This window comes from Quercus lobata, chromosome 3, assembly GCF_001633185.2.
Source record: "Quercus lobata isolate SW786 chromosome 3, ValleyOak3.0 Primary Assembly, whole genome shotgun sequence".
Classification (NCBI taxonomy): Eukaryota; Viridiplantae; Streptophyta; class Magnoliopsida; order Fagales; family Fagaceae; genus Quercus; species Quercus lobata.
The window spans coordinates 7,248,612-7,262,546 of NC_044906.1; the positions used below are offsets into that span (position 1 = coordinate 7,248,612).

The window sequence follows — 13,935 nt, forward strand, 5'->3', positions numbered from 1 at the left end:
ACCAAGTACAAAAAAGAAAAAATCACAAGTTTTGGACAGAACCAAGGCCTTGTATGGTCCTCGGACCCAGGCCAATGGGGAAACCAAATACTTGGACAAGGAAAGGTTTGAATTTCGTAAGATGGGTTACTTGATAAAAATGTCAGGTCACTTCATCCACGGCTTAAACACCATAAAAAGGTTAAGACCAATAAAGTTGTGAGGAAGGTGGTGAAACGCCCCAGCATTTAGTCGTATAAGAAGGCTGTTCATTTGGTGGGTGATATATCTTCAAATGGTTATTCCTCACACGGCATCAAACCTTCGTTTTACTCCTCGGCTAGCATGGGGTAAGTATTACTTTTCACTGGTCGGCCTTATTGTGCCAAGCGTTTCTATTAAAGTTATGGCGACATCTTTTTATTATCAAGTATTTTGGTCTTAGTCGTCATTGATTTAGATGCTATATTATTGTGCCGAGCAGCGTTTGTAAATTTAAAAAGAAAAGAAAAGGCATAGAGACAAAACATGCGAAATAAAATAACAACAATTTTTATTAATACGAAAAATTATTACAACGTACAAAGAGGGGCTCAAACGAGCCTATACAAAATGAGAACTGCCTAAGCAACAATTACATCCGTAGTACAGATAAGTAAACTGTCAGGCGTCTTTTAAACTCGTCTTCAAAGTCTCTCCAATCTCTGCCTCAATACTGCTCATATTACGATAAGAACCTTCTTTGAAAAAAAAAATGAAGGAGAAGGAAATAGTAAGGAAGAAATCAATGAAGAAGATGGAGGAGATGAATGAAGAAGATGGAGGACATGAGTAAAGAAGGAGGAGAAGAAGAGAGAAGAGATGAAAAGAAAGAAAAAGGAGCAAAAGAGGGAGAAGTGAAAGCACCAGGATGGAACTGGTGCTGGGAAGACTAAGAAAGGGAGACGGAGGATAGCACCAGTGAAGGAAGAGAGGAAGAAGTAGAGACACTTAGTCCCTGCCTCGATCCTGACTCCCAACACACTGGAGCCATACTAGGTATGCTCATAGGAGAGCGGTTGGTACTGATGATGGGTGTTCTCGACTCAGTCACGCCGAAAGTTTGACGTGACAAGTCCCTGCTTCGGATTTTGACTGAAAGAAGGATGAGGTTGATTTTGAGTCTTCGCCATCCCTGTCCCGATCGAGCCATAATGAGCTTTATTGGAACATGGCGTTTATGGGAGGGGTTTGGCTCCTGCATCACTCGTTGTTATGATAAAGTGTATCACGATTTAGTTTGTGAACCAGTGGGTAAAATGAACCCTAGGGGAGGCCAAGTATTTCAAATCTCAGAAGGATGAGAAGGAATTCTTTACAAAAACAATAACCTCCTCCCTTCCTTCTTATACTGAGGGTGGAGCGGGAGACATTTAATAGGTTCAGATCTCCAAAGAAATCTGCCAACACAAACATGCCGGTTCCGTTTCTCCACCCCATCAAAACAAACCGCCGAATTAAAGTAGTCTCGTAAATAGTGGTCATTAAAAGCACGTTTTGGGATGCCCAAACGATAAGAGCGCATCAAGCGCGAAATCAAAAAAACTGTCTCATAGACCGACGCATTTCTTGGACAGATGAGAAGCCGCCAGCATTATTAATAGGCCAAATTGATTGGGCCGTAAGAAGAGGTTCGGCATCACCAAAACCCCCCTTTCCAACCAAGAGGTTGGACAGCCGGGTTTTGAGGGGCTATTGTGGGTCCGAGAGTTCTGCAGTCCGGCCCAAACTCTATCTGGGCCCAGGGCCCGTGCCGAGGAGGTATCTTGCCGAGGACGAATGATCAGTGGCCGAGGTAGCAAGGGGAACGGCTGAAAACTTATCCTGTCCTCGGCATTCCAGAGCTTCAACGGGAAGACCAACACCCTGGCGTAGGCAATCCCCAAACAGCCCCCTCAAGGGGATGTGAACGGAATGGGCCCCATAGGGAAGCAGGGTGTGAAATCGGACCAAGGAAAATGCGTCCCCCCTTCAGTAAATGCACCTGCCAATACCCAGAGCTGGTTAATGAGAAAAGACGTTTGGACGGTGTAAATTTCAATCCATGCAACTAATAGAAAGTTAGACGGGACAGTTGATGGGATGGATACAGAAATAAGCTCATGCCTGACCTACAAGTGGAGGGTCAGGATCAACCAAGACGGACTATATAATAAAAAGGAAGGTGTGCCAATAAGGAGGCTGGGAAAAATGGCCAAAAACTAGAGCCTCCCAGCCCACCTCCAGGAGAAAGACTCCAGGGGTGAAGGAAAACTTAAACTTGTACGAACACCGCGAAAAACCCACCGCCTGTCAACCTGGGCCTAGCCTTCCAAACCCACGCTCTACAAATGATATTGTTAGGGGCCTTTTTACGTGCGAACCCGACACTGTTACGGTCCGCCACGAATCGCGTCCTTACAATTTTATAGGAGTCCTTATTTACGAAGGATTTTATTTTTTAGTTGATATTGATGCTCATATGAAATTTGTTAAATTTGTTTATCTCTATTTGGAGGGGTTATCGGCAATGAATGTGCTATTTTCTTGAGTTATCTGTATCATTTAAAAAAAAAAAAAAAAACCAGTTCTGCTGGAGGCCCAAATGAATTTTAAAAGGAGTTACTAGACTAGAGGGGACCCAGAAGTGTATTTGCAGGTAATTCAAGATAGTCTCTGGTTTTAGTAGCACTGTTAAATGGAAGTACGTGGTTAAATTATTAAATTTTCTATTTTTCAGTAGCTTAAATTTATAGGAAAATTTGTAATTTAACATAGTATCAAAGCTTGAGAGTTTAACTTTTGAGACAATCGGTAATTTAACAAGAACGATAAGAAAAGGAGGCCCAAGCTACTAGGGAATGAGCGAAAATGTTTGAAGATCTAAAAACATGTATATGTAGGAACTATATACAATATTTATGAGAAGAAGTTGATTCTAATGATTGTTTTCCACAAGTAATAAGAGACTCTAAATTCTAAAAAGTCTCTAACCTTAAAAACCCAAAAAAAAAAAAAAACCTTATTCTCTTTACCATTAAAATCCTAGCTACTACAATCTAAGCTAATTCCCAAACGTTACAATAGAAGATTATCCATTAAATTTGTGACGCAAAGTGATTTTTGCCCCTGATTAGATGATGTTTTCTTCAGACTTTCCTGCCAACGAGCTGTGTACAGGAGCATAGTAAAAAAACAAGTGTCAAATTTTATAAATTTGAGGTTTTCAGTCCCAATAACCTCTCTAACTCAATATAAATGCATTGCAATGACAAAAATTAAGTCTAAAACAAAAGTATAATCTCAAAATCTTGAAATTGACTATAGATCCTCAACAAACTAAACAAAATCAGCTACATCCTACATGCATATGTTTACATATTAGTAAAGCAAAGGGTTACTGTAACTCTGTAAGTCTATAACACATAGCAAAGTGGGTTGATTAGCAAAGGGTATGTTATTACTGAGAGCAACTTAAAATAATATGCCCATAATACGAAGTGCATTCCCAGTGGCCAGTGCTATACTAACACCAACTTATTACATCGATCATATGAGTTTTGGGTTGGGATAGGCTTACACAATTACTTACACCTATAAGATATTTATCTGCTTCAATTTGGTTAATGGGCCATTTAAGAAAGTTTTGATACTTCTTTTTAAGAAATATAAAAAGTTGTTAAAAAAAAAATCAATTAATTTTTCTTTTTCTATGAAAAGTTTCTAAAAATAATTTTTAAACTAATACTTTTAGGACATTTGCTAACTTTTCCGTTCATTAATTACGTTGTGGGCGCTTGTCGTAATGCCGTTGGAAATATGCCACCATCTCGCCAATAAGTGGAAATACAAACCAAAACTCCTCCTCCTCGCTGTCATACTCCGAGTCTGTGTCTGCACCAGTGGTCATGTCATCGTCACAATCACTTATATCCATGTCATCATCACTCAAACTAGTGTCCATGTCATCACCACAACCACCATTGTCCATGTCATCATCGTCGGAGTTAAAATAAGCATCATCAAAATCATATTGCCAGAAAGGATCACTGGGGGAGACCATTATACCTATACCCTGAAAACCAAAGCATTAGAACCAAAGATATTGAAATATATAAACGGACAAATTAATATAAAGTACCAAGAGAATTGCAATAATGTTAGCTGAACTCACCTTACAATGTAAGTAACATGAACTAAATAAAAAATATTAAAAAATATATATATAATACTATAAAAAAACACCAAGTACATAACAAAGCCCACACACTAATTTAAGTAACACCATAATCACAAGCATAGTTCACAACACTTTAACATTACAATAAACTACATTAAATAAAAGTGTTCAACTGATAGCAAAGAGAAATAAAACCAAACGTCGAATATTGTCCAAGTAAACACACATAAAGTCCTTAAATCTATATATTACTAAAAGCTGAAGCGTAGCATTTAATGTTGCTACGCTCACATTGAGCCACATCAACAGCCATGTCATTTCTATCATCTTTTCTAAAATTTTCTTACAACTTTAAATAGTTTTTATCAAATTTAAAATACTGATAAATATAAAATATTTTACAGCCCTATTTTCACCATAAAACCCACTTCTTATACATTTAATTACACCATAAAGCCCAAACCCAAAGCCTTTTCAACTGATACCTTTTAAAACCCTCTGTTTTCACCGTTTCAACTTTTTGTTTTCCTGCACAGTTTCAATTTCCTCTCCCCACATTTTAGTTCTTTCCCCTTCCCCACTTTGTTCTACGGTTTCACATTTAATTCACGCCAGCCTCTCTCCCTTCTAATGGTGGCCTCTTTGTCTTCCTTCCTTCCTGTCTTCCTCTCCTCACACTACTATATAAATAGTGACAGAGGCGGGATGATTCGGTTGGGGTATCTCTAAATCCCAGTTTCTTTTGTGGTCCATTCTTTTGCTTGATTTTTTTTTCTCTTTTTACTGCCTTTTTCGTGCTATGGTGTGGATGATTGTTTACTGCATCTTTCATAGGGTGTTGAATTTTTGATTGCTGAGTTTTTTAATTGGAGTTTTACTTCTTTGGGTCTGTTCATTTTGAGTTTTTTATTTTTTTTATTGTTGGGTTTTTTTAATTCGATGTGATTCCAATGACTTAGTATGACTCTGATTTCTTAGCGTAGTGCTATGGTGTTTGCTTCTGCTGTTTTCCAACAATTTGTATCTGCGCCTACTTCAATATCATGATTGTATAATATGTTGATTGGGTTTTAGAATCAAAGCAAATTGTTTTCTTGATGTTTCAATTTTCTACAATAATTTTTCTGCATAATTGTGTTTATCATGGTCTTTGGTTTAGACATGGTTTGATATTCATGGTTTTGATTTTAAGTCATTGTGCAAGTGTTTTTATTTTGTGCTAAGATTGTGTTTTTTAATTGAGATTTATAAGGCTGCTATGGTGTGGCTGATTGTTTACCACCTCTTTGTTAGGGTGTTGAATTTTTGATTGCTAGGTTTTTTAATTGGAGCTCTACCTCTTTTGGGTTTGTTCATTTTGAGTTTTTTGAAAATTGTTGGGTTTTTAATTCTATGTGATTCCAACGACTTAGTGTGACTTTGATTTCTTAGTATAGTGTTGTGGTGTTTGCTTCCATTCTTTTCCAACAATTGGTATCATAGCCTACTTTAATATCATGATTGTATAACATGTTGATTGGGTTTTAGAATCAAAGCAAATTGTTTTCTTGGTGTTTCAATTTTCTGCAGTAATTTTTCTGCATAATTGTGTTTATCATGGTCTTTGGTTTAGACATGGTTTGACATTCATGGTTTCAATTTTAAGTCATTGTGCAAGTGTTTTTTATTTTGTGCTAAGATTATTTTTTTTAATCGAGATTTAGAAGGCTTAAATCTCTCTCTCCCACCTAAGATGTATCAAGATGGGATTATAATGACATGCCATCTTTTATTCATCCTAGAAATATGGGTAGGTCTGATTTATTAACCGTTATTATAGTAAAAAATCTGGGTGGGTCTATAAAATATGTCGTTGCAAGTTTCAACTTCCCATTAAATATGTAATTAACTTAAAATACATCTGGGAAGTTGATGCATCCTATTAAAATACTCTTTCAAGAAGAGCAAAACATTATAGTAAACATTTTATGCATCCTATTAATCTAGGTGGTTCTTACTTGCAAGTTTCAACTTCCCATTAAATATGTAATTAACTTGAAAGACGTATTGTAAAATGTTTTGCTCCTTTAGATAATTAGTTAATTACATACTTCAAAAAATTAGTTCTTTAGTTCAAATTAGTTATAAAAATAAAAAATAAAAAAGCCGAGCAAATTAGTTCTTTAGTTCAAACATTTTATAAATTACATCTTTGGTTCTTTATTGAGCAATACATCTTTCACATATTTTCAATGCGTCTTTCCCATTTAATATCTGAAGTTGAAAGTATGTAATTAACTAATAAAAAAAACATTTTTAATTAATTTTATAGATCTTTTTCATGTGAGAATGATATATTTTTAATGGAAAATTTTTAATGAAATTGGAGGGAAGACCTAAATTGCATAAAGGCATCTATGGAAAACTCTCATAAGATAAGCTGCATTTACTCAAGAACTTCTCCACTATTAGATTTGGTCACATGTATTTGGAAGTCCACTAAAAATATGTTAAATGATTTAAATTCTTGTATCATTTTTATTCATTCTTGCATTACTTTTTTTTTCTTATTTATTTATTGGTGATTCACAAGTGTCATAGATAGATTCAAAGCTATTACTACTATGGAGGCAGAAGTAGCAGTATTTTGGATTAAAAAACATATATATGAGCGATCTGGGCTTGATACAGTTGCACATACTCAAAACATATTACTTCTCCTTTTCTGTAGTGTATTGTTTAATGAGTTGCTTTGCTAGGAAATTCCATTTTCAACTGAACAATTTATGTAACCAAAGGAATTATCCAAAAGAAATAGAACATTGTTGAATGAGTTGCTTTGCTGGGAAATTCTATAGTAAATAAAGTTGGAGTTGTTTCTTCAAGTATGTCCAACTCTCAATTATAAATAAAATGAAAAGGTTATGCTAACATATTTTTATATTATCTTTCGGTATGCTAAAATAATTTTTATGTTATCTTTGGGTTGTGTAGGATGTTCAGTTTTTCTACCAATTTATCAAGGATTATCTATTAAATTGCAAGTTCAAAAGCTGGAATATTTCTTTAGGTATCATTAAATGTCGGTTGTAAATAAAATGAAATGTTTTACTAAAATAGTTCCCATATTATTTTTGGTGGTGTAAGCTGTTCATATTATCCACCACTTATTTGAAATGATTTTTAGGTGGGTGTAATCAAATGGCTTTCTATAATTAAGACAAAACATTTAATGAAGAGATACCACTACTTCTAGAATTGTTTCAAAGACACAAATCAGAGCTTAAATCTCTATGAGATTGATATATGTCATCGATTAGTGAAATGGGCAGCTTAGGAGAGTATAAAAGTTAAGGGGGATAAAATAGTGCAAAAGATAGGGGTCCTCAAGTTGTCTTTCTTGGGCTCATAAATTTCGAATTGTTGAAGGGAAAAAAAAAAGAAAAAAGAAAAAAGGATGGCATATAGAGCATGTAGGTGAGAATTCGGCGCAGTGCTAAAATAGACAGTGGAAGCTTTTAACACAAAGTGAAAGAGTAAAAACAGAGGGAGATTAAAACCAAAAACAAAGAGAGATTAAAAAAAAAAAAAAAAAACGATGTTGGTCTAAAAAATGAGGTTGGTTTAAGTATTTGGTTTGGGTCTTATCTTGTGATAGTTTCATTTATAATGGAACTACATAAGGCAGGAATCTTCAAATAGTCTTAGAAAAATGCTCTTCATGTTTCTTGTATGAACTTACTTAACAACCAAGAAGACACTATAAATAGATGACAGCAAAATCAATGCACCCCAAAACATAAAATATTAAATCTTTTTGATTGTGTGTATTTGCACGCGAGTATTTGTGTTCATTCATTACCAAAAAAAAAAAGTTCTTGGTGTTTAATGATGTGGATACCTATCACCGTCTTAATTACTATTTTACCCACCCATTGCTCACAGGTTACCTGTTAATTTGCATGTTTTAAAGTTGGATTGCTCATTCAAGAATGTCTAACTCTCAATTATAAATAAAATGAAAAAGGTTATGCTAAAATATATTTTATATTATCTTTTGGTTGTGTAGGTTGTTCATATTTTCTACCGGTTGATTATGAATTATCCATTAAATTGCAAGTTCAAAAGTTGGATTGTTTCTTCAAGTATGTCCAACGAATAAAATTTCCACGTTCTATTCCATATACTAATCTCTAATAATACACAATTAATTCCATCACCAAAACCTCCAATCACCATGAATCCTACAATATATTGATCATACATATATAATGCAGCTTAAGTAGTAATGCATAGAAAAATATTAATAATTAATAATATATAATAATAACACTATCAAAAACAAATTTATCACGCACAACGCGCGGGTCTGCGACTAGTGATACTTAAAAACTAAACCAAGTGTTTTCTCAAAAAGAAAAAAACTAAACCAAGTGATTCACATAGAGTGTCACATAACAAAAGGTAGAACAAAAGCAATCCCCATTAATTATCCGGCTGCTGAGCGTGGCGCTCCATAAACCTCTTCCTCCTTTGCTCGGGCATGCCCATGAACAACACTCTTTTCTCCTTCTTTTGGAGAGCCTCGGCGACATTAAGGTAGGTGTCATCATCAAGATCAGTATACTGATTCAGCACTTCTAAAGTTCTCCCAAGTGAGCAAGGATCGCCACCACCGGCAGATTGTGCAACATGATCAGAGCTACCAAAAGACTTTCCCTTTTTTTTGGAAAACCTTTCCCTTGCCAAGGCAGTGTACTCTTGAAGAGCCATGGTCATCTCACTAGCCCTATCATTCTTCTTAGCAACCTTCTTCCCCTTGGTAGTAGGCTCTTCCATGGGACGTTTGTCCGCGCGTTGGGTTTGCTCATCAACAGTGGGATCGTCTTGGGTTACGCCCTCCATGTTGGGATTGTAGCAATCATCATCATCCAACTGGGTACGATGTGCCTCACGTTCCTCATTGGCAAGTTCCTCTTCCAGGACACGCTCTTCATCACTATCTGGGGCAGGCGTGTTTGAGGAAATTTGAAGGGAACCAGTTGCAGTATTAGGGGCAAAAAGTTGCTTAAGCTTCTCATAATCAGGACACCCTTTCTTCCGTAATGCAGCTGCCTTATTATCCCCCTGAAATAACAATATATACATCAAAATCATGCTAATATGAAATAGAAAATTACAAACAAATATACAAAGAATTAGGATAGTAAATATAACATACCGCAATCACGTTAGCCCGCACCTCATCAGAAGCAGTCACCGTTTGGGTTGTCTCATCCCACCCCAACCCGGTATGTCTCAAAAGCTGGCCCCACTTTCTTTGTTTTTGCCTAAGCCTATTATGCTTGTCTTTCACTTGCTTAGGGGTGAAACCCTTCCTAGTTTGCTCATTTAGGGTTTTCGTAATTGATAACCAAACTTTGGCCTTAAAGACACCATGTTCCATGTTCCCCTTTTGTTGTTCATCGACCATGAGGTCAATGAAAAGATGTTCAATGTGGGGAGACCATTTTTTCTCGTCAACATCCTGTGTTTCTTGTGCCATATAATACAAGTTTCCCAACACAATTGCATATGTTAATATTTGTATATTCATAGTTCTATGAATTGGCCACTAAAATGATTCATTTATAGGGTTGTTTGGGATTACAATTAAAAAAAAAAAAAAACTACAATAGCATGTGATTATATGGAGGGGATTCATGAGGCAGGTTCAGGATTGGGATTTTTTTTTCCTTCTTTAATAATTAAATAATGCTTCATGTAAGAAAAATGAAAATTATATAAGGAACCAAAGCACACAGGCAGTTAGGGATGGCAATGGGGCGGGGCGGGGCTGAATGATGGGGTCTTCGTCCCTGCCCCGCATGGTTTTATCTTGCCCCATCCCTGCCCCGCCCCGCATGACGGGGAATACTTTCTCACCCCATCCCCGCCCCTTGGGGTCCCGTGAAGCCCCGCCCCACCCCGTAAAACTCAACTTTTTGTTAATTTTTCTCTACAACTAGTACAATTTTTTTAATGAAACTTATTTCATTAATAAAAATATATTTGAAATTACAAATTTATCCCATCAAATCAAATCAATTTTTAGAAAAAATTGAATAATCCATCCAAGTGTTTAACAAGACAATCATAAAAAATAAAATAAAAATCTCATAGTATAACACATACCAAAATAAAGACAAAAAATCACATTGGATAGAATAAAATATGCTAATATTAATATGTTTGTTTAAATAGTATGGTTTAAGGGTATGAAAAATTTACAATTATAACCCTTAGTAATGTGGGGCAGGGCGGGGACGGGAAGGAGAGGGGCGGGGTGGGTCTAAAAAGTCTAAACCCATCCCTGCCCCGCCCCGTGGTGCGGGGCTAAAATCTTGCCCCATCCCTGCCCCACCGCCTTTGCAGGGCGGGGAAAACCCGCGCAGGGCGAAGCGGGGAGGGGCGGGTTAAGTGGGGCGGGGAAAAATTGCCATCCCTACAGGCAGTGTACTAAGTAACCAGCAAGAAAAAGAAAAAATGAAGAAAAATATGATTTATAAAATTTTGAGATTGAATTATATAATTGTGGAGCTGAATAACATATTATTTAAATTCTAGATTTTAAGTTAGGTTTTGTTTTTATTAATATTAAACTTAAATATTTTACTATTTTGCTAATCAATTATTATATTGAGGTTGATTGAAATAGTCTATTATAGTGTTGAAGTTTTAGGCACTCTTATCAGCCTTATGCTTTTCCCATGGAGCCAACTGACAAGACAGATGCCAAAATTATCATGGATGCACTCAAAATAAAGAATTCTTAAGACATGGAACTAGAAATAAGGTGAATACTCGATAACATTGGTGAGGCACATTTTATGTCTAAAAAACTGCGGAAGAGTTAGACAAATATTTAAAAATCATTTTTATGATTATAGGTCCAAAGTTTATGCCAACAAACACGACTCAATTAAACAAACTTAACAGGCACAGATCATCTGTGTCTTCAAAAAGAATTTTAATAATTTATGCTAATGGCTCGAAAGTGCATCTGGATTAGTTTTGATTTTTCATGTAACAAGCACCTGAGCAATCTTGGGCTAGTTTTCACCCCTATCTGAATCTGGCAGCATTAACACACCATAAGACAATATAAAATTCTTGTAAGCGGCGACATTGATTATCTTATTACCCGGCCCTTTAAATCAGTACTTCTAAGTCTGCTATGGTCATACGTTGTTTTTTTTTTTTGGATAAAATGCATCTAATAAAAATAATAATGTATATAAACTCCTGCATTCTAGGCTTCCAATCACAAAATCTTCAAGAAAATTTTCACTTAAGACTAAATATAGTTTGAAAAAAACAAGCTGTCCAAATAATCTAAATAATAGCTCATTCTATACGTTGTTAAGAGTATAATACAAATGATTATTTGTTTTTTTTTTTTTTTTTTTTTTTTTTTTTTTTTCACTTACATGCTCTGTTTTGGACCTATGGTATTAGAGTAAGATAATACAAATTTTCCCTAAAAATCCATATGAGAAGAATTCAATCAACATCTCACAAGCCACAACCAACATCAGTACTTTAAATCAAAAACCCCTTTCACATCCAACAAAAAACCCAAACCAGACCAGGGACATGGAAAATGGAGAGGGAGAGAGAGAGATTTACTGCACCTGGGAGATAATATTGCACCTGGGAAAGGGAGAGAGAGGTATGGACACGATGACAGAGAGCTACACTCGCCGGTGAAGATTTCGGCCTGGTTCAGAGCTTCGATGAGGCGTTGTTCTTCAAACACGGACGATCTTCTCAGGCCTCATTCAGTCTTCGAACACGGACTGTGGTGCCATGGAGCTACCTCGCTGGGGATGAGGATGGAAGTGAAAATGAGAGGGAAGTGAGTAGAGGGAAATTTTTTAGGAAAAAATTTTCGGGCAAATGTAGAGTAACAGGGAAGCAAGCTCCAACGGTCAGATAGATGGGACAATTCACTAGTCGAATGGGGCCCACTGAGACAGCTTATTATGAAACTGCCACTGAGTTATGGGTGATGAGTTTTGAAAACAAGGAAAATGTGTTTTCATTTTTGGTGTTCATCACTCAGTTTTTTGAGTGATAGGATCACCAAAACCGGATGACCAAACATGAGTGATGGTGTCCAAACAAAATATTTTTCGTGGGTCCCACAAATTTTGGATGATGAGTGATGAAAACAAGATCATATCACTTAAAACTCACTCATCCAAACAACCTCTTAGTATCCACGTCTTCAAGTTATTTGTGTATTAATGGAGTCATTTATATGTTGTCTATTCGAAATTTTGACTAAGGTTAAAGACTTAAAAGTTACCGACAGAAAAATTTAAAATCATTGCACAATTTTCTTTGTATTGGGACCCTTTGTGTCCTTTTGCATATGTAATTAGGTAAGTAATAAGCAAATTAGCTTGGAAGAGGAGTCCAGGGAAGACTATCTGATCATATTCACATTAACGCATGCATTTAGCAGGCAATTTTTGGAAAAATCTAGCTTAATTTTATAGTTAATGATTGTTATTTTTTGACTTAATCAAGTATCAGGGACGTCCAATACGAATATTCCAAAAATAATGGTTTAAATTATTTAAAAAAAAAAACAATTAAGCTATAAAAATAGAAACAGGCCCAAGATAGCAACGTCAAGACAATTTTTATAGAATTCCATGGTGAGAATTTTTTTAAAAACCTTTAAGAATTGGTTACTTTTTTTTTTTTTTTAATTTTTAATTCTAATTGGACGGAAATGTACAAATGTAATTATATCAGTCCTTTTTCAAGTCGATATTGATAGCCCTTGATATCCAATTAGATTCAGGATAGCAAGAGTTTTTTATTTTTTTATTTTATTTTTAAATCCAATTAGATAAGTATGACAATGAAGCAAGACACATTTAGAGAGAAAGAAACATTTTGAGAGATGATAATAGAACATGGATAAAAAAATAAATAAATTATAAATAGATTTTATATAAAAATAAATTATATATAATCAATTTAAATCATGTCCATATCCCATCCCCTCTTCTGGATGTAAAAAAAAAAAAAAAAACCCAAAAAGATGGACCCAAATAGAACGAGACAAGCAAGACAAGGCATTTTTGTCCTCCTCCTATTATATTATTACCTTCATTTTTTTTAAAAAAAAATTTGCTAAATTATTCCCTTAACTTCACCCCATCATTTGCTCTTATATACTGTGATCCTTCTCTCCTAAATCAAATCATCTTATGCTCGTTCTTCTTGACACTCAATCTCCATATTCTGTTAAGAAGATGAGAATGAGGAACAAGAATCAACATCTCATGTTATACATTGTCTCATGTTTATTATTCCACGTTTCATATGCTCACAATACTTCTAGTACTTTCTCTGGAAAACACTGCCTCCCAAACCAGAGCACCTCTTTACTACAAGTCTACAACTAAGGCAAGAATTTGAAAGGGGAATGTCATCTGATCATTTTTTTGAATATCATGGTTCTTATCCAAAGATGAAGTCTTGGAAGAACGATACCGATTGTTGTTCTTGGGATGGGGTGACATGCAATACCAAGACAGGTCAAGTGGTTGGCCTAAACTTGAGTTATAATTGGCTCTATGGACCTTTGAGTCCTAAGAGCAATCTTTTCAACCTGCATCACTTCCAAAAACTTGATCTTTCCTACAATGACTTCAATTCCTCCACAATTCCATCTTCTTTCAGTCAACTTTCAATACTAACCCATCTCAACCTCTCTTATT

The 13,935-nt window shown here is 35.5% G+C and overlaps 1 protein-coding gene across 1 annotated transcript; it reads right to left on the reverse strand.

The window, feature by feature from the left end:
* Window positions 1-8,547: 8,547 nt before the first annotated feature.
* Window positions 8,548-9,752, reverse strand: LOC115980219. The gene is made up of 2 exons (XM_031102494.1): window positions 9,378-9,752; window positions 8,548-9,283 (listed from the first exon to the last, which is right to left on the reverse strand). Exons 1-2 carry the CDS (start codon window positions 9,750-9,752, stop codon window positions 8,642-8,644), a joined length of 1,017 nt encoding a protein of 338 aa, XP_030958354.1. The 3' UTR covers window positions 8,548-8,641.
* Window positions 9,753-13,935: the final 4,183 nt, after the last annotated feature.

Bases quoted from the DNA above. Each gene is read 5' to 3' on its own strand.
- LOC115980219 (XM_031102494.1), bottom strand. From the start codon at position 9,752: ATGAATATACAAATATTAACATATGCAATTGTGTTGGGAAACTTGTAT. The intron at 9,284-9,377 runs GTATGTTATATT...TTGTTATTTCAG, and splicing joins TGCGGGCTAACGTGATTGCG to GGGGATAATAAGGCAGCTGC.